Here is a 24,937-nt window from a genome sequence, read left to right as displayed (position 1 = left end):
GAAACAGTAATAAGATGATTCTATTTGCAAAAAGTTTTCTGTAACAGCAGAATACCTCAATGCCATTGAAATGTTTGGATAAGAAGCGGTCTGTATGGCTGTTTCATTTCTGACCTGGGAAGCCAGGGAGTATGTACGAGGGATTTTTTTTTTTGGGGGGGGGGGGGTGGGGGTAAGTGGTGGTTACAATTGCCAGTCAAGTCCTCCTCTTTTTCCATATTCCTGAAAGGAGGACTGGCTGTAGGAGCAAATTTGCTCCCTTCCTATTCCTTGGGACCTACAAATCAAATCCTCACCCACAGCAACATGGCAATCCACTATCCCAGCCCCCATGGCACAAGAAAACGAGCAGAGGTTTTTTTGTTAACTTCATCTGGTCATTTTGGTAAATTTAGCCATACTACTGGTCACAGAAGGAACCCTGGAAGGAAGAAGCTTGTGCTTCCAAAGCTGTGGCCATGGCAATGCATCCCCATGCCTGGACTCCCTCCACCTGCAGTGGTTGGGCTGCACTTGTCCAGTGGAAATACTTGAAAGAACAGGCCTTGCTCAGTCCAGAGGCTCTTCCCAAGTTTGGCACAGCTGACCAACAAGCAAACAGCCACTCTGCCAGACACTGACCTCCCTGGGCAGTCCAAGCCAGGAGAGCCAACCCTGTCCTTGGGTACATCCCAGCCAGGCAAGGGATGTGATTGTCCTGCTCTGCTCTGCACTTGTGCAACCTCACCTCGGGTGCTGGGGGCAGTTTTGGGCACCACAATATGAGAAAGATATAAAGCTCTTAGAGGGTGTCCAAAGGAAGCCAACAGCGGTGGTGAAGGGCCTTGAGGGGAAGCTGAAGGCACTGGCTCTGTTCGTCCTGGAGAGGAGACTGAGGGGAGACCTCATTAAAGACACAACTTCCTCATGAGGGGAAGCAGAGGGACAGACACTCACCACTCTGTGGTGACCAGTGACAGGACCCAAGGGAATGGCCTGAAGTTGTGTGAGGGAAGATTTAGATTGGATATTATTAAAAGGCTCTTCACACAGTGTGGAGTTGGGCACTGGAACAGGCTCCCAGGGAAGTGGTCACAGCACCAAGCCTGACAGAGTCCAACGAGCGTTTGGACACCACTCTTCAGGCACATTGTGTGGTTCTTGGGGGTGTCCTGTCCAAGGCGACGAGTGGGACTTCATGGTCTTTGTGGGTCCCTTCCAACTTAGTATAGCCTGCGATTGTGTGATTCTGAGAACCTGACGCTCCGTCCCGCTCGCCTCACGCCAGCCCCACCACAGCGCTCACGGTGTGGGCGCAGGGTGCGTAGGCCGGGAGGGGCCACGCGCGCCGAACGACAACGCTCCTGTCCCGGGCCGGGGGGGCCACGCTGGCCTCCGCCCGCCGCCCCCGCAGCCCGAGGGGCCGGCACCGCCCGCCCTGCCCGGCACCGCGCCCCCTACAGGCAGGGCACCGCGCCGCCCGGACCCCGGAGCTGGCGGCGGCCGCGCCTCCCCGCGGGGCCCGGCGCGGAGCGCGGGGTGGCGCCGCTGCGAGGCGGTGCGGGGGCGGCGGCGGCGGCTTCGGCTCCCGGCACCAACCGGAAGCGCGGGGGACGGAGCGGGAGACGCGGTCGCGCCGGTTGTAGCCTGCCTCGCCGGCTCCGGGATCGGCGCCGCTCGGGTCCCGCCAGCCCGGAGCCCCTCGGGAAAGGTGAGGACGGCGAAGCGCCCCACGCGGAGGCAGCGCTTGGGCGCGGTGGGTGCGCATTCGGCTGGGCGGAGGGAGGCGGCGGGCAGCGGGCCGGGCCATGGGTGTCCCCTCCAGGTTTGACGTTCCCTGTGCTGAAGCAACTTCAGAAGCCCTGTGAAGGGAGGCGGCCGGCCGGGCACACGGCCTGACCTTGCGTCGCCTTGGTCCCGCCGCGCCGGCCAAACACCCCCGTGGTCAGCGGCGCCCACGCTTGGCCGCGCAGTGGGACGGGGGTCGGGAGACGAGCCGTGCCCCGCCGGGAGGGCAGGACAGGACAGGACAGGGCAGGGCAGGGCAGTGCAGAGCGGTGTCCGCCGAGCGACAGCCGGGCAGCACGGCCCGGCGTGAGAAAGGCGCTGCTGGCCGCGGCCGCCCGTGAGGACGGGCAGCGGGACACGGGCAGCGGGACACGGGCAGCCGGCGTCCGGCCGGGGGCTGCTACGCTTGGCCACCCCTGCGCTCCCTAGTATGTCTTTCAAATGCAGCGCACCTGCTGCATTTTGCTGTTGTTTTGGGCATAAAATCCGTCGGGTTGGGATATGAGGTGTGACTTTCATTCCCTCCGTTTTTTTCCTTTTTAAAAGTAAGCTGTCGTTGTTTGGTTTTGCTGTGTTTGCTTAAGTTAGCTCGTTTCCAGCAGTATGATCTTTTATTAAGCTCGCGTGTGTGAGCTATCTATTACCCTGTATCCAGCATGATCTACTGGGAGTTTTAGTGACAGAGCCGTCGGGAAAGCCATGGATCATTACTTTTTCTAAGTTCTAGAAGCAGAAATAATTTGAAAGCACTGGATTAACTGGGTCACTGCCCGAAAACATCATAGCTTTCTGCAGGAGGCATGTGGTGAGATGTTTTCAGGACTTTGTCCTGGAATTGTAAGTCCTCTGAAACCTACTTATTTTATCTATCCGTAATTTGCTTCACATACTGGTGGCATTGTGTTAATAATGGTAACCCTGGAGAACCTGGCTCACTGTGAGGGGAAGACAGAAACATGGACAAAACTGAGGCCCAGGTCCTGCAGTCTGGTCTGTGCCAGGACCAAGCTGCACGATGGGCCTGGATGCAGGCTTAGCTGCCTTGTCTTTCTTGTGAGCTGTTGTGTGTGCACTACTGGCAGGCATCACTTACAAGGTATAATGTAAGTGAAGTGACCAGTTTAGTTTAGGGGTTTTCTGAGATAAAATGTTTTTTATTTAATGTGAAGTCTTTATAGCCTTCAGTCTCTGCCATTGACACAGCTTGGCTTGTATCCTCAGTACTCAAACTGTTTAGGTGGAGTTGAGCCATTTTTTTGTAGCAATGGTTATATAAATTGAAATAAAATTAGACATGTTATTAATGGAAATTATGCAGAATTCTTAGGTTCTGACAAAGGACAGGCTCAAATGTTGTTGAGTCTGTAACTAAGGTAGGCAGAGCCATGCTTCCAGTCTCACTATCTGCAGGGCTGCTACTCAGTCTGATTAAGAAAGTTTAGGAATTGAAGGGGTTGTTGGCTTTATTTTAAGTCATTGGGAGATTAGAAGATTACAATATATTTAATTTGGATTTGTGCTTGGAGTTTGTTTACATCTTATTGATCAACAGTTCATGATATGATTAAAGGGTTTTTTAATTTATAAAAACTTTTTTCTGCAGCAGCTTTTGTAGCTCAATGTCACTAACTCCTTTACTATTTTCTGTTTGGACAAGACAATGGTTAACCATGTTTTGGTGTTTGAGGGTGGATTTTTTTTGTTGGACATTTTTACTTGTTTTTTTTTTTAATACATATTTTTTTAAACTCTGTTTAAATATACTGCTGAAAAAATCCAGGTTGGTATGCTCAAGGACTGCAGGCCTTGTTGGATACAAAGGATGATTTGGGTCTAAAAATGGATGGTCAAAGATCCTGAAAGCAAATGGGCTGTTTTGCCAAATAAGGAAACTTGGCACATTCAGCTGTGTATTTTAAGATAGCACAAGTGTGGTGTGCTACTACTTTATTGGCAATATGTTGGCAGTGTGCCTTCTTGCAAGAAGCACTGAATCCTACTTTGTGGAACCACACAGTAAAGCGAGGGGCAGGGAGTTGCATGGTTGTTTCCCATAATAATTTACAAAGGCTGTTCCTGCAGTAATTGAATACTTGAGCAGCGTCAGGTGCACGTGCAAGATGAGAGATGCAATTTTCGGTTTCACAGCCACGCACTAAACAAAGTATGAGTTGCAGTTACTGTGCAATTTGTAAATTATTTCCTCCCTCCTGTGTCTAAGTCCCTGGAGTGGAAGCTGTCTGTACTCTGGGAGCAGTAGCTGAATGACAAACAGAAGGGTCTTCTGTTTTGTATGTGGAATAAGGCAGAGTGTTGGGCATGGCAGCACTTCCCCTACATTGCAGTTTGTAGGGAGCTGGGAGGTAGAACTGAATGTGTTGAGTTCTTCCAGTGTTGCTGTGCCAAGATGCAGGGCAGCCTGCAGCAGGGTCTTGGGGGGGTCTAGAGGAAGCAGCAAATGTGGGACCTTTGCAGGGCTAGGACCCTCACATGGGTTAATCCCCTGAAGTGCTGTAATCACAAGAAGCTAGTGATGGTGGATGGTTTCCTACACCTGCATCACTGGTGTACTGAGCTGAGCTTGTGGTGACATAATGTGGTGACTTCGCTTGCTGCGAAGTGACTCTGTGTAATGGTCCTGACATGCTGCATACTATTGTTAAATAATAATTTCAAATGTTAAACGCTGCCAAATGGACCTCAGATCTCTTACTTTTTGGTATGAAATGAACAGCTTCCAACAGCATGCTCAAATATAAATTACTATGTGGAAAACAAAGAGCCAGGAGAAGATGCAGATGTTGCTGCAAGATTACAAGCTCATGCTAACTTATTAGAAATAAAACAGAAAAAGGAGAAAATTCTTTTACCCGCAGGAAGATCCCATAGGAATAATTGAAATAACCAGCAGTTTAATTATTTCCTGAAATACCTGTCATTCACTGTTTCTGAATTGTCATGTTTTCATTTAATTGAGAGCAAGCAACAAAGTCGGTCAATGCAGTGTTTCCCTGCTACACAGTGATGGTAGTTCAACACCCCAAACCGTGAGTGAGGAAGGAGGGTGCGGGTGCCAAACCCTCCTGAGCTGTGTGCAGGGAGTTGCTGTAAGGCCCCGGGCTGTGTTGCAGCGAGCTGCTCTCCTGTCTGCAGAAGTGTAAGATGAAAAAAAGTGCCACACATTGTTGGAATGCTGTGCTTGTTCAGATGCAAGTGGAAGACTATAGAGTTTAATGAAATACCTGATTTTTTTTTCTTTTAACCAGTTTTATAAGCTCAGATTGTTAAATATCTTTAAAAGAGGATGACAAGCTAATAACTATGTGTGGATTTGTCACATACAATTTTTAATCTAAACAGTTGTTTTCTCAAACATAACATAGAGATTGATCTTTCTAATTGAGGATTACCTACCTTGAATCCAAAAATGTGGAGTAATGTTTAAACAGGCCTGTTATTTCATCTAGAAAAAGAAAACGAATGCAGCCTCGTTTTAATTACAGATCTCTAAATAAAGAGTGTCTCTTGTAAATCTCTTCTACTTTCTCTAGAAAAAAAGCATCTGGAGCAACCTGATGCCAACCAATGAATCATTCTTTAAATAACATTAACTTATTGTATGCTGGTGCCCTATAGTGTCTCTACAACTACCTAAAAGAGGTTGTGGTCAGGCAGGGGTGAGCCCCTTCTCCCTGACAACCAGTGACAGGACAAGAGGACATGGTCTTAAGATGTATCAGGGGAGGTTTATGCTGGACATGAGGAGAAATTTCTTCCCAGAAAGGCTGATTAAACATTGGAATGGATTGCCCAGGGAGGTGGTGGAGTCTCTGTCCCTGGAGGTGTTCAAGGAAAGACTGGATGTGGCACTCAGTGCCATGGTCTAGTTGACATGGTAGTAGTATTCAGTCATAGATTGGACTCAGTATCTCAGGTCTTGCCACCTGATTCATTGTGTGATCCTGTGATCTGCAGCTGGTTGACTGCCTTAGGTAAATTTGAAACTGAGAAGGTGTTTAAAGAATGAATGGTAGCTTCTGCAAGTGCTTGTGTGTCAGGCACTGCATTGTGAGCGCATGGAAATTGAGATAAAGTTTAAAGCAGTAAGGAGGACCCATCAGAAAAGTACTCATTTGTATTTGTCAAATGTCTGGTGTGCATGTTATTCTCTGCTAGTGTAATTTTCAGAAATCAAATAATTTACTAGTTTGTACAGTTGATTTGGTGGTTCTGGGTGAACAATAATGTTAAATAATTTGACAGCTCTTCAAAGCTATTGAATTCAGATAGTGAAGCCCAGAAATTTCTTTCCTGGGATGTGTTTTTCTTTTCACTTGGTTTCCTTTTCCTTCTGCCATTTCAAATGAAATGATCTTTTTTCAGCTGTTCCCACCTTCCTGTTAAATTTATGGTCTAGTCAGTGCATATGCTTTTGCCTGTGAGTAACATCACTCTTCTAGCTAATTCTGTTGTCAGTAAGGAAATTGTTCACTCGAGTGTGATTACCTGTGTGCATAAATATGTGCAGGGCCATGGCCTTAAATTGTGAGGTTTTTGAGTTGGGAAAGTCAATCTGTTTTATTTGTCTGTAAAGTGTCCCATATGCTTGAGACACCATGTACGGAGCGTGAACTTGGAGAAGCTGCTGGAGTAAATAATGCAAATGAACTTTTATTTCTGAAGATCTGCTAATTAAGCAGCAGTGGCAAGGAGCAAAACATTGAAACTTCTCTTGGTTTGTAGGATTGACCAATTTCCTTTGAGCGTTCTCTAAAGAAAACGTATGCAGGCTGTGCAGGAGATGACTATGGGATGACAGGAAATTACACCAGCAACAAGGTTAAAACAAGAACAGAAGGTCAGCAGGACAGTTCAGGCACTTGTATTAGGGAAGAGGCTGCAGAGCATTGGAAGAAGGGACTTTATTTCATATTCTGCTGGTAACCCCTGCTCTGACTTGCAGCTCTGGGGAGAGAGCATTCATGTTCCCTCTTTGGGAGCTCTGCAGGCTGGCTGTCAGTGAAAGGCTTGAAGCTGGCTCCTTGCTAAAAAGCCTTCAGTACACATAGTAAAGTTGTTGTGGTCTGGTCAGCATTTATCTTTATGGGTGGTCAAGAGGTATAAAATGAAGCAGGCAGTTTCAGAGAAGGCTCTGTTATGTTGTGTGTAGAAAAGTGTTGATATCATCATCTCTCATTTGGAGAATAGCTGCAATCAAATAGTGCCAGAAATTCCTGATCTAATGATATCTTAAAATTTTAATCAGAGTAGCTACACAATCAGGAGAGACAGGGGGCAAATAATGCCTTTGTGTTTGTTACAGAAGGGACTGGCATAAAGAGATTGTGGCAGTCAGCTGTACAAGGAGTTAACACAGTTGTGTTTCGCAGCTCTGGACAGCACATAACGTTTTATCTCAAAAAGCCCTATGGAATGGAAGTTCCCAGAAGACACAGTATATTTTGATACTGTAATTTACCAGTGAAATTGGATGTGTTGTTTTCACCATCAACCCAAAATCTCTGGTTCTTTTTTTGCTTGTTTTGTTAAAACTAATATCTCATTTTATGCTGATAAATTTACTGTCATTAATTGCAAGTATAGTAACTTTTGCTGGTAATTAAACCTACTTTGTCTAGGCTGGTGCATCTGAACTGAACCAGCAGCAGACTTGCAGATGATTCTGGAGTATGCCGTGTCCTGCAGTCCCACTAAAGACCTGAGCTTTCTGATCTTATATCATTAAAAAAAGAAACCTAAAATTAGTCATTGTTCATGTATTTAGGTGATAATGTTTCTTGAAATTTGCTACAGCCATAAGCTTTATCACCATGAAATCTCCGGGGAGGACATTCTGTTCCTCCGTCAGCAGATTTGGGATCATCTCCTGAAACTGCCAACACCAGTCTTGGCACAGGCTGCAGAATTTCACATATTGTAACCCAGATGAATTACCCTGTACTTGCGCTTTGTTACAACGTGCAAACAGATCTGAGTCACTCAGGAAGAGACATTTACCATGGCCAGGTTTTTCCACATCCTTGCACGAAGTGCTCCGGCCTGGCCCGGAGCGCTGTTGGGGCGAGCGGTGTGTGCCGAGGTGCCGCTGCTCGCTGCCCGGCGCCGCTGCCCGGCCGGGCTGGCCCGTGCCCGTGCCCGTGCGTGGCCATCGCGGCCGCAGGACGGCGTGCCCGGCGTGCCGGAGCGGGCAGGCAGCCGGGAGCCGAGAGCACGCTTCCTGTGTGTCCGCGGAGAAGGCAGCCACGTGCCTGCCTTTTGCAGAGCTGCTTCCAAGGTGCTCGGGAAACGTCAGGATTGCTCTGAGGAATACTGTTAGTTGTTTCTGTACCCCAGCTCCTCCTAATAGATTGTGCAAGTTATGCAAACTTTAGTACTCCCTGTTGGAATGCATGTTCTCAGTCTCTTTTCCTCCTGTGGCCTGTGGATGTTACTGGAGTGTGCTTATGATTCTGATTTTGGGGTGACTGAACATGGGTAAGAAAGTCCATAAATCCTTGGAGCATGTGCATTAATAAAAACTTTTCTCTTCACAGGTTTTGCTGTGGTATATTTTGTCATTATGAGATGTCGTCTACCAGTGCTTCATTTGTGCAAATTAAATTTGATGACTTGCAGTTTTTTGAGAACTGCGGTGGAGGGAGTTTTGGGAGTGTCTACCGAGCCCGATGGATTTCTCAGGACAAGGAGGTGGCAGTAAAGAAGCTGCTCAAAATAGAAAAAGAGGTAAAAGTTTACTTTTTATTCACTTTGTCTGCTGTGGTAACAACAGAAATTCTTTTCTAGTGTTTTTGGTCCTCTAGGTAATGCAGGCAAACTACCTTGGGATTTTTGTTTGTTTAATTACAAAACTCTGTAACCGATGGTGCTACAGTAAGGACATAATGAGCAGTCCAACCCTTCACTCTTGTTGCCCACTTTTTTTGTTTTGCAATTCTCCTCTACCTGGCCCTGAGGAGAGCTTGCTGCACCTGTGGAGCTACTAATTTCCTGTTGATACTACCAGCATGTTGCTAGATAGGAAGAGATTACCTGTCATTACCTGATTCCATTTTGTCCTCTTGACGTCTGTTCTGTGGTTCACATATCTATGTTCACTACAGGCTTAGAGTTGTCTCTTCCCTGCCTGATGAAGATTTTGATCTAGGGCTCCACTAACTCCTAGTTAGTCATAGCCACATAGTCATAGCTTGGTTTTGCAATGAGGTAGTTTTAGCCCTCACTGTTCTGCCAGTCTCCTTCCCTTGGGGCATCTTGTGACCTGGAAAGGTGGATGAGTCCTTGGCAATCCTGGGGGAAAAGGCAGAATTTGCTAAGGGCACCTTTACCAGCTAAGGTTGGTTTGTTGTTTGTTTTTTTTTCAAAGCTTTTTAAATTTGCCTGACAGTCCTTTTGACCCCTCAGCTTTGTACAGTTTCAGCAGAGATGTGGTGTATGTGGTCCTCACAGTACTCCAGTCTGCCTGCTGGTCAGCACTGGTGATGGAGCAGTGAGCACAGCCCAGTTTAGTGATGGACAGCAGAGTTACTGGGCTGTTGTTCCATCATGACTGTATGTATGTAACTTGTATACAATCTCCTCAGACTGTTGTAGGAAGACAGTTACAAGCTGGAGGACAGCAGAGCAGTGCTAGGCATAACAGACTTAGTAAGTAATCAGACACCAAAGTTCATCCACTGCGGCAGCAGCTGAGCTGCCTTGATTGTGTCATGCTTAGTGATGTAATTAGCATGTTTGATCATGATTAAGCATGTTGCTGTCTAAAATAATGTAAAAGGATCCCAAGATTTTTCTAGGACAATGGAAGATTTATACATTCTGTCCAATGTCAGTTTGTAGTGTTCTCTTTATTTCTACTATTTGTTAATATCAAAAGATAAATGAAAAGTAAAATTTGAGCTATGCAGTATCAATAATGTGCTCCTTAAAAATAACCTGACTGGCAGATCTCAGTCAGGGTCAGTGAAATACCTTTATTGAACATGTGTGTTTCTGAAGGAGTTACACCTGTGTATGTGCTAGACCTGTTGTTATGTACTAAAAACATTTTTTGAAAGTAAATTTAAGAACAATATTACTATGTCTTGTGATGGCATAAAACTCAATGGAATGGGAAAGGATGGAGGAAGGAAAATCCTGTGTATTACTTGACACAGTTGGACCATTCAGCAGAAATACATTTTTTTAAGACAGTGCAACACAAAGTTCAGCTTGGAGTAGCAAGGAGCACAGGTTGTATAGTAGTAAAAAACCCCATATGCCAGAAAGAGCTTATTATAATGTAAGGATTTATTTAGGGATTAATGAAGACTTGCAGCTCAGTAAGAGCTCGTATCATGGTGCAGTTAGGCAAATTTGGTTAATTGTTTGGCATATGCAAATCAGGATAAAGTAATTTGTAACAACCAGGTGTGCTTTATCTTGGTATGTAGCACTGGGAAAATTGTTGTTAGGCATATGTGGTTCTGTTCTGTTTAAAAGAGTGTCAATGAACTGTAAGAGCAGCCCAAGGGAATCTGCAAAACACCGAGTGGAAAGTTGGTGAGAGTGGGGGTGTCAAGAGGGGGTGATGAATATCATCCATCAGGATGAGTTGACAGAAGGAGAGCAAGTGCCTTCCATCACAAATTTGTTTATTTTTCTTTGGACTGTTTATAATTTGCAACTTAAACTAAATCAGTCAGGTTATGGGAACAGCTTGGTATGGGCACTTGCTCTTGAAAGTTTTCTGGAAAGGCAGTGGAGAGGCAAGTGGTGATGCCTTAAATAACTCTGACAAGCTTTGGCAGAACTTTTCTGTCAACAACCTTAGAGAATTAAAAAGTAAGAGCTTATATACAAACATTGCATTTTCATATGGAGAAAATGATGGGATAGTTTAATCTAGTGCATAAAGTTATTGCAGGAACTAGTGCTTGGAATCTGTAGCCAGAAAAATTAGAATGGAAAGAAAAGCACAAATTATCGGGAGTGAGGATGAGTAACACTTGGCACAGACTACAAATGAAAGCAGTGAAGATGGAGGATCCTTTTCATCTGTCTTCTCATTGAGATGTCTTTTTAGACAATTGTTTTTGTCAAGTTGTTGAGCTCAACACAGGAGCATTTTGCTGAAGTATAGTGGCCTGTGCTGTACCAGAGGCCAACTTGGTGGCCAAAAGGTCTTCTGGCCCTAATGGCCCTCACATATTTACATATGTAGCATCTTCATCTGTAGTGATAACAATAATCAATGTCTGTGACTGGACTGCACTGAAGTCATGGTGACTTAATGACTCTTCTGATATCAATACAAAAATAACTTGCTGTAACTCTTGTGTATCTGTGTTTAGTAGGTACTTGGATGCGTTTAGTCCAGAAAACTAATTATTCTGTGCATTTGGACAGTGCTCTCAGGCACTCTTGGGGATGGTCCTGTGTGGGGCTGAGAGTGGGATTTGATGATCTTTGTGGGTCCCTTCTAGCTTGGCATAATCCGAGATTCCACTCTTTCTAGTTTATTTGGAAGGAAGTGTCCTTTTATCTCCATGACTGCATGTCTTGTATTTCTGTTAACTGCTGCCAATAATCCATAACAACTGATTAGAGGGAAAACATAGGAGAGTTGTGAAAAACTTGCTCAGAGGCATTTCATGCTAGCCAAGTCCAAGGGAGCAAGCCAAGTCAATAGAGCTATGGTATCATTCTGCAAATATGTTGTATCTATGTGTCATTTTATTAAACAAGCCAATCACAACCAGTAAAGATCGTGAAGGTTTTATATTAGCCCAGGGGCTAACAAGTTCTAACATGTGAAGCAAAGCAAGTTTTGTTCCAGCATCGCATATTAGAATATGTGCTCAGAAAAACTTAAAAATACTTGGAAGAGTGTTGCTTAAACAGATTGCTTTGAAACTCTTTGAAATCTGAGAAATGCGTCTGCAAGGCATTAACTTTTTTTATGCAGGCAGTAAAACACAACTTTATGGGGAGAGATGTATGTATATGTGAAAAAATACACCTGAACAGGTCTGCTAGGAAAAATATACATATGCTACAAGGTCTTGGTTAGAATATTGGACGTGATACTGGGCAAGAATTGTGCTGATTAAGTAAAACATAGGAATGTAGCCTGAGTGATTAAATAGCAGCAAAACAAAAATTAAGTTGCCATTTTACTATCTAGTACAACCACTACAGTGGTTATAGGTTTAAAGTAGGAAACAGGAGTTCCTAGTGAATTGTTTTATAGAAAATGAAGCTGTCAGTGTGATGTTTATGATGCATGTGGCAGAGTAGAAATGCCTCCTGTAGCAGGATCAGTCCTTTCACCCTGAGTGATAATTGTGTCCACTCATTGAAGAAAATTGCACATCTACTACTCCAGAAGTTATTTGGTATTTTTGTGAGGGATTTATATGAATTATTAGATAAACCCATAATTTAGCTCCCACTGAAATGAATGGGACAGACTGAGGCCAGGGGCCTTATTCTGCAAATTGCTAGCAGTTCTTTTGACTCCATTATCTTGAGCAGATAACTGCTGGAGTGAAGTGTTACAAATGTTGTTTTATGCCTTGCCACGACTGCTTTTCACTGAAGAGCACTCACCTCCTTTGATTGCCCATCTCTGAAGTTTACCTGTTATTTGTCATTGCTTTTGAGGGCTGTGCTTTTGGTGGCAATTTGTTGGCAGCTGGTTCTTCTTGGTGTGGTTCTTCACCAGGAGGTTTATTACTGCTGGAATTTCACTTGAAATTTGAATTTAATTTTAATACCACAGATCTTTGAAAGTACTCCATGGTCCATAAGCTGTCTCCATGCTATTGATGGGCAGCAGTATTGCTTCAGCTTTTACAACCAGGGTACTTGGGTACAAGATTTCTTGATTCCATGCAGAACATATGTTCCTGGACTTCTTCAAAGTGCTGGCAGTGGGCTGTGCAAACTGCAGGAAAGTGGTGGAAAAAAATCCAGTAAAATGTAATTGTAATCTTACTGGGAAATACTTAAATATTTCTGGTGAACTAACAGAACTAACTTGTGGATAGAAGAAGTTACATTGAGCAGCATTTACTATGCATGCCTTGTTCAGTCGTGTCTGTACTGCATTTGAGTTTTTTAAGACTCAAAAACAAAGACATATTTTCTCTGTTTTTGTTGCTGTATTGCCTGGAGTCTGACTACCATGGAAGTTAATTTTATATTGTCAGGGTTTCTTGTATGTAATACGTGTGTTGTAAGCTTTAGGGGATATTTTAATGCTTTATAAAAATTTTTGTATAGCATATAATGCAGCTTGTTCACTTTTTTGATTTTTATGATCCATTTCTGGAATGGACTGTCCAGAAGGCATAGATTGGGCTTGTACCTTCTGAAGGGGATGAGTTAAGTATAATCACATGCATGTCACTGGACTTACCTCATTCATGTTTGTAGTGCTAAAAGACAGCATGTGATAATTTTTATGTGGGTCATGAGAGTAAGGACTGGCAATGATTTGCAACAGTAACAAGAGAAAAACAACAGAGTAAAAGCAAAACAAAACAAACTGAAATTGATACTTTAGCCCTGACAAGACTAAAAATAGTAGATGTTCTTTTTCTTTGTAGTTTGTAGCTGGTATGGGTGCTCTGGTGCCAGCCTAGAATGACTCCACACTGGGTCCTGGCTGTAAGGAAGGGAAATTTTGTTGTTCTATTAATATTTTACTAGCTCTTTCTAGGAGCTTCTACTCCCTTACCTCTCTCAGGTCTGAGTCAGCAAGTATAGAGAGTAATGAACACTGAGAGAGGACTTAGAGTGTGTGCCGTATGAAATTATTGCAGGGTGTAGGAATCTAATATATGAACTTTCCAGGGATATGCACCTATACTGAAAAATTACCAAGTTCACAATAACTGATCTCATAGGAACCTATCCAGCCCCATATTCATTGAAAACAGAATCACAGAATCAACTAGATTAGATGAGACCTTTTAAATCATCAAATCCAATCTGTGACCTAACACCACCTTGTCACCTAGACCGTGGCATTGACTGCCACATCGGGTGTTTCCTGAAATACCTCCAAGGGTGGTGATTCCATCACCTCCATGGGCAGCCCATTCCCATGCTCAGTCACCCTTCCTGTGAAAAACTTCTTCCTGATGTCCAGCTTAAGCCTGCCCTGGTGCAGTTTAAGTCTCTGTCCTCTTGTCCTATTGCTAATTGCTGGGAGAAGAGACTGACCTTCACCTGGCTACAACCTCTTTTCAGGTTTACTGCTATGTAGTGTTAGCTGCTAAAAGGAGATAAAACTGTATTTAATATACCAGAGGAGTGTCTTAAAATGCCTTAGTTTCTGTTTTACAGAGTGGTTATTTTGCAAGGTTTTCTCTTTGGGTTTTTAAAATATATTTTGGTAAAGGAATGGGCTTAGAGCACTCCTCTTGGTGCTGACTAGGGTATTCTCAAAAGGTATCAAGAGGATACTTAGCACCCTTTATAGACTGGAAGTTGTCAAAATTGCTTCAGATGCTCCAGCTGTTCCGTATTCTGTATCTTGCAGAATAAATAATTTTGGATAGGACAGACTTCTGCAATGAATCTGACTCATTCTTTATTTGCCTATTCTTGGCTTTCATTCAAGGGGTAATTTTCTGGAGGACTTTATTTTCTAAATGAATGTTATTTTTCCAGGAATCAAGAAAGTCACTGCATGAGGTTTTGTTAGTGGATGCTTTGGATATGACTGTGTTGTGTCATGGTATATGTGTTGCAACCAAAATATTGTCCAAACCCCATATTTGGGAGACACCAGTGTAATGAAAGATACCAGAATACAATTATTCTTGCCAAAAGCAGGCTTTAGTTTCATTTTGTCTGTTTTAAGAAACTTCATTCCTGTGTCTCTCTGTCCTAAAACAATTTCGGAAACACAAGAATCAGACATAGAAAAGAATTTGTCTGTATTTTGCTACATTTTATTGTAGTGGATTTTTTTACTCATGTATTTAAGCATTTTTATACCAAGTTTTTCATTAAATGAGTAATAACTTGAGAGTTGCCTCATATAAATAGTGAGTATTTGTAGTACAAGTTGTGTGGTTTAGTGGGTTTTTTTGACTAACTTAATTTGAGATTGGCTTGTATATATACGGTTTTTTAAATCAAGCCAACTTTGGACATCAGCTTCAGTGACACTGGTTTGTCAGGGTCCACACTGGCAGTATGTGGCTTCAAAAGTTATTTTGAATCAGTTGAGACATAATAACTGTCAGTGGTGCAGACCACTGGATTTTGTACTAAAATTGTAAAGGGGCAAGTGCACATGTCCTCTTGACTGGTGGCCAGTGTTGAACAGTTGCTACATAAACAAATTTGATTAACAGATAAATTGTTAAGCTAAGATGCACCAGGTATGTCTGTTGCTTCCTTTTGCTTGTCTTTTGAATTACCTTGCATGTGCTGCTGATTAGGAATATAGGTACAGCTTCCTTAGCTTGGTTGAGTCACAGGAAATTGCTGTGTGCCTGACCCTGGGTTAGGAATATCTCTGGGATATCTCTTAGACCCTTTTATCTCAGTTATCTCCAATTGGTCTTCAATTCCAGTGGTTTGTTTGTTTTGGGGTTGTTTTTTTCAGAAGGTGCAACATCTGCAAGTGAACAAGTTTTTATGCTGGTTTCCTATAAATTATGAATAAATGTTGTTTAGAATAGAGAGAAAATGTCTGATTGTTTAGAAAACACTCTTTCTTATCCTCTTTGCTGTCCACAACATGCAGGATATGTCAACAACATTCGAATATTATTAAATATTCTTTACTTTTGTAAATAGTTTCATTCCATTGCATATTGTCATAAAAATTATTCTGTCAATTGCAAGTTTTTGTTTGACAGTGGGCTGTTCACATTTCCAGTAGATAGTTAGTTGCAATTAAGGGCATTTTTCCTAGGGTGATTTATTTTGTTTGTTTGCTTGTTTCTTTATTTTGGGGTTTTTCTGTGTGGGTTTTTTTGCCTTTTTTAAAAATTTTATTTTTAATTTTTCTCTAGATATGTTTCTTCTGTTTCAGTCTGCTTTTTGCATGCACTCAGTTGTTACTTATAATTTGGAAGAGAGGTTGTGTTGCTTATTTTTTTATGCCAGCAACTCTTGACATCAAATGGCAGCTCTTTTGTTTCCCCTCCCACGACATTTCTTGACCCTGAGCTTCTGTTGAAGTGATTAACTGCAAAATGGTATTTTTGGATATTTAAGCTGTCCTGAAGCTTTGCTGTGGAAATCTCATGGATACAGAAGAAATCCTTTTTTCTCTAAGTGCTGTTTTAGGCTGTTGCAGGCTCAAGCAATTGAGGATTGGTTCAAGTTAGACTTACGTAGACATTTATTTAACTATATGGTTTTCTTAAAACAGTGTTACAAGTAGAAAATCACAATGACAGGTGAGTGGTAATTTGAGAGATGATAAGCATGTTTGAGTTTTATGTGCTTTGAGGGGACAGCTGACAATTTACATGTCTGTGACCCACATGGAAATCCGTTGGTGTTGCAATTCCTGGGGATGCTGATTAAATAGCTTGCACTGACTTGCAGCATACAGAGTGACAAATTGTTTCTGATGACCCCAGAGTAGCTCTTGAGGTGAGTGGAAGTACTGTTTCAATCTGACACAATTTCTAAGTTGTTGCAGGCCTGTGTGATGGTTCAGATGGTTCAGATGAAGTCAGAGACCTGTGCTGGGGTTGATGTGATCTGAGTCTGGGACCATTCATCTCCTGGAGGCCATTTTCCACAGGAATATTCAAAGCTGAGCATGGGGGCTGCAGTCTCTGGCTGGGTCCCCAAACAACCCGGCTCACTCATGGTGGCAATGGAATTTGGAACAACATGTTTTGTGCTTTTAAGAGGGCAGTAAAATGCTCTATAGAACTAGATAGGCCCTACTTTACTTCCCTTTTTTGTTGTTGTTGTTTTTTAGTCATTAATTTTAAACTGGCTGCATGTGAGTTGTGTAAGGGTCTGGAGAACAAGATTTCTCTGAAAACAGAGTTGAAGAAAAGGGAAAATATATCTTAACTTGGATGCAAGCATCAAAATCAGTCTTTTTAATTCTAATTAAACAACTAAGACTGTAAAAGTTATTTCATATTTACCTACTTCCACTCACTAAGGTGCTGATAGAGAAAGTTTCCTTTTTAAGAGGACAGTAAAAACAGTCACAGGGAAACATTCAGATGTGTTAATGTTATCTGGAGGCTGCAGAGGAGCCCAGAGACAGCTTCAACATTGATGCTTTCTCTTATACTCAGTTAATTGTACTCACACACCAGGGAGATGAGGCCAGCAAGGGCAAACACAGAGCTGTGCTTCTGACCCAACTGCCTCCAAACTGCCCTGTTTATATTTTTAAATGTTTAATCTGTTGCAATCCAGCCACTGGGGAAGAATCCTAGTTGCAAATACATGTTTGTTTATTAGACTAATGTTTAGAGAATCTGCATTCTGCATAATTTCTATTTAGGAAAGACAGCTCCACAGGGAAACTGGGTGTCTTGCACACAAGAGGGGCCCCCTGTGGGTGTACCTCCTTGGCAAAATAGGGCCTGGCCTTTGGATGTCATTCAAGGGGAACAGTGCCACACACTTACCTACTTATCTTTTGCCTCTGGTTGCTTATTTTTTTTACTCCAAAACTCCTGAAAATTGAGGTGCCTAGTGGCTAAATGGTGGAGACAAGGGAGAAAAAAAGTTGTGTTATGATATACATGACTGACCAAATAGCTGTGGATTTTGTGTATTGGGCACCTGATTTACAGTAGCCACATCAAAAATAAGCATGGGTGGTAAAATCCCTTGAACTGTTGTAGGAGAAGTGAGGCAGTTCTTGGTAGACACCAGAAAATGAGATGCAGTTGCTTATACCAAGTTGCTCTTGGAAGGTGGGATAACCAAAAGACAGGCATGCAGGCTGGGCAGGTGGCAGCCTTTTAGTGAAAGCTGAGGCACTCTGCAAATTGTTATCTGGCAGAGGGAGCATAGGAGAGATGAGTAGATTGTTCTGGAAACTTGCTAAAATCAACTAGTTGTTGCACCTTTGAGCAGATGAGTGACATTTACTGAGAGGTTATCTTTTCCTCTTGGAAGGATTGTACAGCTGAGAAAGTGTCATGCATACCTATGTGAAATTAGAGGGGGGGAAAGGTGCAGAAATCACTTCTTGTCTAATTTTGTAACAACTCTAATTTTAGTAATGTTAGATGCATTTGAGGCAAACCTTTGAAACATGAAGGCTTATATGTAGTGATTGGTGGGTTTCCATCTTTGTGAACTGTATACTTTTAAACTCCTAAACCAAGGAAAAGGCTTTTTGACTTCCCTGTGATATGTCTCTGTATGCTGAGGGTGCTGTGTGGTATAAGTATGGAGCAACAGATGGCTACAATTTGGAGATGTTGAATTCCTCTTCCTTTTGGATGTTGCCTTGCTGTTACCCCTGTAAGAGTTTGTGAGAGCCCTAAAGGCAAATGCAGGATACCACTCAAAATGACCACACATTTTGGAGTTCTGCTCTTAACTTTTGACTTCTCAGTTGTTTTTGTATTTGTACCAAAGTCTTTATTGTAAAGTCATCTCTCCAAGCCAGTGTCTCATCTGTCCTGTGCAGAAGTGCAGAAGTTGGCAGTAATGTGGTTTCTGGCACTGTGCTCTGAGTGGTTTACTGTGTTCCCATTGCAGACCAATTCCCTGTAAGTGCTATAATTCTGGAAGGAGTCCTGCAATTTTTCACTGACTGGGAATAAAGTTCAGTCCTCCTAGGATCAACAAGCGTTCTGTTTTTACTTGATGTATTTGAAACCTGCAGTAAGAAATCTCCTGCCTTTTCACTCGTGTGATTCTGCGCTATACTGTGAGAAGCAGGATATTCACTGCCTGTTACAGCTGTTAGTGAGATGAATGTGAAGTAACAGCACTAACAGGGTGCCTGACTCAAGAAATTCAGGGCGAGTGACACTTGATTCTGTAGCAACATTGGCATCAGCTGTCAGCTCTGGTGATATGGTCATTGCCTTGAAACTGTGACCCGAGCTCCCTTTTTGAGCAACGAAGAACCTGCAAGCCCACTTCAAAGACCAGGGCAGCTGCTTTGTTTGCCTTTTAAAAATCTGTATTTCTGCCTTTTTGCTTGGTCAATGTTTAGAACCATTTAAAAAGTAAATGTGACATGGGGACTGAGATCCTGCAGCTAGAGCTCCTCTATAATTACATATTCAAGCACAGCCACACAAAGGAAAATGAGAGTCCCTTTTCCTTTATGTACCATATTTCAGCTTTCCCTTAGGTTTAAATTGGCGTTTTGGGCTATGCTCGCTTGAGCCACTGAAGAGCTTATCAGAAAAGGAAGGAAACAGGGGGAGGGAAAGAAAGATAGATTTCCAAATGACAAGCGTTTGAATAGTCAGAGTTCAATCCCTAAAACAAAAAGTGGAATCTTTTTTTTTTCTAAATAATGTGCTTTACAGTCTCACCTCTCATCTTGAGAAACATAAAAGAGCAAGTAAAAGAGATGACCCAAATCACAGAGTCCTTTGAAAGGAGAAATTCAGCTGTTTTGAACACTTACAATCAAAGGAAGTGGTTTCCCTAATTACATGAACTATGTGAAAGCTCTCAGAATAGCTCTTCCACCCCAGGATTCCTTGCACTTTAGAAGTTTGCATAAAAGCTCACATGGAGAATCAGATGCAAAGTGTTTGATTCAAATTTTATTAGGCAGAAGTGAGCATACATTCCTATCTCTGGGTTTGACAGCTGCTTGGGTTTGGACCACAAGCCTGGGTTTGATGGATTTCAGTCCTATACTTAAATCTTTCACTCTTCAGGTTCTCTGGTGAGACACCCCTATCGAGAAAAGTAGAATTGAAAAAATGGAGAAAGGATAGAGGGATTTCTTTGTGAGCTTTCAGTTGAGGATTCTTCACCCTGATTAGGCTGTTCATTGTTGTGAAAACCCCTCCGTGTACACAGCTTTTATGAGGAATTTTGCTTCTTCACATTTTAAAGAAACTGTGTATCTTAAAATATACATTTGGAAGAATTGCAATCTGAATTCTAAACCTTTAGTATTGTTCTAGCACCACCATTTACTTCAATCCATCAAAATTCTGAATTCAGTTGGGACTTTGAACAAAAAAGCAATATTTTCAAAAGACTATTACACCTTGTGGTTTCTTTTTGTACATACACAATAATAAAGGGATGTTAGTCTAAACTAAACAGTGAGGACACATGAAAAGATGCAGGACACTTCTAAAGGCTTAAGATCTCTTGCACTGTCCCTGAGGATACAATATGGACTAATTAATGGTTTAAATATTTAAAAATAATATTTGCAAGGTTTACAGTAATATACAAGACCATCACACTTGCTCTGCACAATAGTGACCTCAAAATTGTCTCATTCTCCCCTCAGAGCTAACTACAGTAATTATATCCAGATTTGGATAGACAGAGATAATTGATAAAATCGACCTTGAGGAGAGATCTAAAAACTCTTCAAAGTGCAACAATCCAAACTCAAGAAGGAAAAAAGGCAGGAGGATTATGGCAGCCTTCTGCATGTATGGAATTGGCCAAATCCTCTTTTATAATAACACTGCCAGTCACGAGATACTGCTAACTCTTCTTGAAGAGAAGAGGAACGTTTCTCTAGGTCCTTTTTCTCCTGCCAATACTGTTTTGTTTTTCTCCCTCTCTTCCCAGGCAGAAGGAAGGACTTTACCTGGAATAAGGGAATTCAGGTAGTCTGCTAGAAGTAAATACCCTCAGGAGGACAGTGGTGTTGCAAGCAAAATGCTCAGCACAGTAGCAGCACATCTAGAAAGGGAAGGGAAATGTTGCATAGCCATATAGCTGTGACAGAGTGGGAAAGTGTTCTTGTTGTGTCTTCTAGAGACTTGTGTCTCAGGCAGCAAAACTACCAGAGGATGGTTTCCTTGGTTGAAGAAGAATTCTTGAAGTCATTCCAGCCTTGCTTGACCTGAAAGTGGCATGGAAAATCACATGTGCTTGTGTCTGATTCTTGGTAAGAGTCAGTTTCTTAGGCAAGGGTTTGGGTATGTCTGGCACTGGAAAATGGGAAGCTGTGGTATATGTGATGCTGTTGTTCTTCCACACCGAAGGACCTATTGCAGATTTGAATGTACTTTGTGCCACCAAAACATCACGGAGTTCTGGGCCCTGGGTCCAGCTTGTGAGCTCAGTTCATTGTACTGAACTTTGCTAATCTAATCCTTGTCATGCTTGGAGCATAAATCAGTTAGTAGTTATGCAAAGACTACAGGCATTGCTGGAATAGGAAGAGATGCAAATTCTCTCTGCTGCACTCAGATTCAGATTGGAATTGTCATTAGCTGCAGCATAATGCCTTCTTTTCAGCTCTTCAGGTACAGCCCAGGAGAGAGGTTTTCTTGGACTCTGCATGTGACCCTGGTCCTGAAAGTTCCTGTGGTCCCATATATATATACAGTTCTGCTTCCTCTTTGCTTCATTTATGGCAGGTCCTCAGCAAGCACAGTGCAAGGTGATGGAGGAATTAGTGCAGGTCAGTGGTTTTGTAACCACAGAGTAGATGATCTTCATTTTGTAACTGGCCTTTTAAATGTTATTCATTCCCCATTAAGTATGTGTGATGTTCCTCTTGTATTATTACAGATGTGGGTGGTGGTTACAGTACCTCTGGATGTTCTTCCCTAATTTGGGGAAGGAACTGGCTAGAGATATTGTTGTTTCAATGGAGAAGAGCAATGAGAAAAGAGACTTTTGACTTAATTTGACATCCTGTAGTGGTACAAGACCCCTGTGAGTTCTCTGCTCCTTGTAGGTCTGCAGGACTCAAAGCAACTGCCTTTGTAGGTCAGGCTGCAGTCTCACTCTTCTAGATAGGTTCTTCTGGATTTCTACTTTCTGCAGAGTTCAGAGATACTGGTATTCAAGTTATTAACTTCCTAAAAAATGTATTTTGAGGCTGCCTATTTGTATTCCTGTATAGCAAGGATTAGAAATGAAATGGTTGTTACTGCCATATCTGTGTAAGCCGAGAGCTATAAAGACAGATAAGATAGGGAGTTCTGTGTACAAGAAATTAATCACAGAAGAGTAAGGGAAAAGCTGAAGTTACATGTCAGAAATATGTAGTAGAGTAATACTAATAAATGTTGATGTATGACACTAAAAACATTTTAAAAATATTGCTGGGTTTTCTCCAAGGTTTTTATCTTAGCCATTGTTTTACTTGAAATTTTTTAGTTCTAATGGAAAAAAAGATTGAGCTACCATAAAGGCAACATGAAGAATCCCAAGAAAAAATAAACACTGAGTCCATGTTTCGTGAAGAGGAAAGCTTAAAATTTGATTTGTTGGTGGTGGTGGTGGTTTTTTTTTTTACCATTGCTACCCAATAGAAGTAGCATTTGAACCAAGTTTCTAAGTAAAATACAATTTTCAGTCTTTGACGAAGAAGAGTGACTTTTCTGAAAAGCAGGTAGAATTCACCATGATTCATGCTGGATCTTTTGGACAGTTTCACATAAAACCATGATGTGTGTCATTCAGATAATGGTGGCAGCTAATTGTCCTGAACATCTCAGATTTGTGAGGTTGTGCTTTGGGATCAGTAAAAGTCACAGAAAAATGACTCTCATTCACTTCAGCAGAGTACCAACATCTGTAGTTGGCAACTACTTTGCTTTCTTTTTATGGCTGCTGGTCACAGCTGTAATTTCTGTTTTGAAAGCTTTTTTAAGTTAGGTGGAGTCCAGGTAGGGAACTATTCATACCTTTTCTGCAGGGGCAGCTCAGTTTTGAGCGACAGCTGGGGAGAGCCTTGTGCAGAGCTCTAGCAGCCCATGTGGAAAACAAAACCTTCTGGTGTGCTGTTAACATATAACATCTTATGAAGTGGTTATTTTTTCATAAGGGTGAGCTCAAACTGCCTGGGTGAGTTACATTTTCAGGAATTATAACATTTACTAGAGTTCCAATAAGAGGGATTCCCAACAAGTGTTGTCCCTGTCATTATCTATAGTAGGCTTGATTTATCCATTCTAAGACAGGTTTTAAGTGAGTGTTCACTGATAACATGCTGGGGTTTTTTTTCCTGTGGTTAAATTACAGTTTTCATGGTTAAGATGGAAAAATACTTCATTGTAAAGATCATAGCTGCTTTAGAGGAGTGGATCAGGATGCAAAAGTACAGCTGTTGCTGTCTCTGTTGCAGTCTATGCTAATTGTTTAGCAAAAGCCACTGTACAATGAGATTTGACTTGTTCTAGATTGTCTTATCAAGATTCCTTACAAGTACCCTGCAGAGCTCAGGAAAATCACTGCTCTAGTTACAAATGTATGGCCATGACTCCTTGAGGGTGGATTAGTTTTGCTCATCACTTTCATACCAAAATGCCTTTCCAACGAGGTGCTCATGAAACCTACAGTGACTTTGATCTCAGAAATAATCTCCTTGGATATTTTTCCCTTTCTTGGGTCTGGAATTATCCCTGTTTTGCCATGATATCTTCTCACCTGGGGAGTACGCCAGGAGTCAAAGTTTCAAGTTTTGTTATTCTGTTGTATTTTAGGAATGTTGAGGATTTTGTTACTGTTCTCCACAGTCAAAGCCAGTTTGCCTTCAAAGTGATTGTCAGTAACTTGGAAAATTTCCCAACATTGAAAAGAGAAATTATGATTGCTGAAAATAAAGAGCTCTATGGGAGCTCAGGTATTTCAGCCCTGCTGTTTAGTCCACTCATCTATTGTTTCTACTCAGCTGCTGGTGTTGCTTTGCAGCTGGAGGCAGCTCAGTACTCCAAATCTGCCTGAATTAAAAATAACAAATATTGCAGATATTGCTCATTTCTAAACTCTTACACCAGTACAAATATGCTTGTTCATGCTTGTTTTGAATGGTTTTGCTTTATATGAATAACAGTAGTGAAATCCAAACTAAACTTGTTCTTGACAGATCTGCCTTTATCAGATACCTTTTATTAAATGCTCATACAATCTCATATTGTATGCTGCAAAATGTAACAGTCCTTTGGGTGTATTTCTACTTGAAATCTATTTGAAAAATGAGTTATTTTTCCATAAACTTTGTTTATGTATTTTGTTTATTTGGATTTTTTTGTAAATGGCAGTGCAAATGTAACATAGAATTTTTTCAAGCTTACTAACCATTCTCTAAGGATTTTCTGCAGAAAGTGCCTCTTCTTAGTTCTGTCAATCTGTTAGCAGCCTCTTGTCTCACAGCACATTTTTAACCCTCCTTATGAGGGAAACACCATGATCCTGCAATATCTTAGTTAGTGCTGCATGGGCTCCACGTGGTCATTGCACTGATAGAGGCCAGAGGAAGGATTGAGCCAGTTAGCTTGATCTCATTCCCTCTTACTGCACAAGGCAGAGGGTCTGCTGCCACATCACAAGGACAAAGCCCCTGTGATTTTTAGAGGGACCAGCCTGCTTTTCATGGGCTGAGCAAGCCATTGCAGTGTTTTAACAGACACATTCTGAATTTCCTAGCTAGTACTTTTAATCTTCTAGCCTTCAAATTATCCATAACATACCAATTTCTGTGCCAAGGTTGCTATAAAGAAATATACTAGAGTATAAAACTCAGTTTTCTTTTCAAATGGTCAATATCCAATACATTTCACTACTGACAAATCCTATGGTATTACATGGTGCAAATTCATTTTTTAAGTAAATTTCATAAGATGGGATGAGTCTAGAACAGAATAAAATAAATTTATGTCCATATTCCTTATCTGTGCTATATTGGTACTATATATGATAATTTAACAGAAATGAGCTCTCTTAGTAATGTGCTTTTTTTTCTTTCTTTAAGATTGTAACCTTAGAATCAAAACAAGGTATTTAAAGCATGTGTTTCTATCACGGTTATCTCCAAAAGTGAGATTTTTTTGGTGATGTACACCAGTGGATTTAAAATTATGGTAAAATGATTGCAGAGTAATAGGAATTTATTAGTTTCCTGTACATTTCCACTTTTAGTCTCTGGGATTTGTAACAATGTAGGACATAATTTTGGATGCAGATTTGATGCTTTGAAAGATTTGCAAATCTTTCAATGATGTACAAATTTTGTACATCATTGTAGATGTACTTATGA

At 41.8% G+C, this 24,937-nt stretch overlaps 1 protein-coding gene across 2 annotated transcripts in view; it reads left to right on the top strand.

The window, feature by feature from the left end:
• Positions 1–1,493: 1,493 nt before the first annotated feature.
• Positions 1,494–24,937, top strand: part of MAP3K20 (mitogen-activated protein kinase kinase kinase 20) — a 90,432-nt gene continuing 66,988 nt past the window's right edge. Inside the window, exons 1-2 of one of the 2 annotated variants that reach the window (XM_054636022.2) lie at positions 1,494–1,690; positions 8,322–8,511. In XM_054636022.2, the coding sequence (XP_054491997.2) occupies positions 8,353–8,511 (159 nt within the window). In that variant the 5' untranslated portion in view covers positions 1,494–1,690; positions 8,322–8,352. Of the gene's footprint in view, positions 1,691–8,321; positions 8,512–24,937 lie in introns of those variants that run through there. The other variant, XM_054636021.2, reaches the window with a different exon arrangement.

The sequence above is a fragment of the Agelaius phoeniceus genome, chromosome 7 (genome assembly GCF_051311805.1).
Source record: "Agelaius phoeniceus isolate bAgePho1 chromosome 7, bAgePho1.hap1, whole genome shotgun sequence".
NCBI classification, from domain to species: Eukaryota; Metazoa; Chordata; class Aves; order Passeriformes; family Icteridae; genus Agelaius; species Agelaius phoeniceus.
Note: the sequence above shows the minus strand (reverse complement) of the source record. Positions and strands in the feature narration are given on the sequence as shown.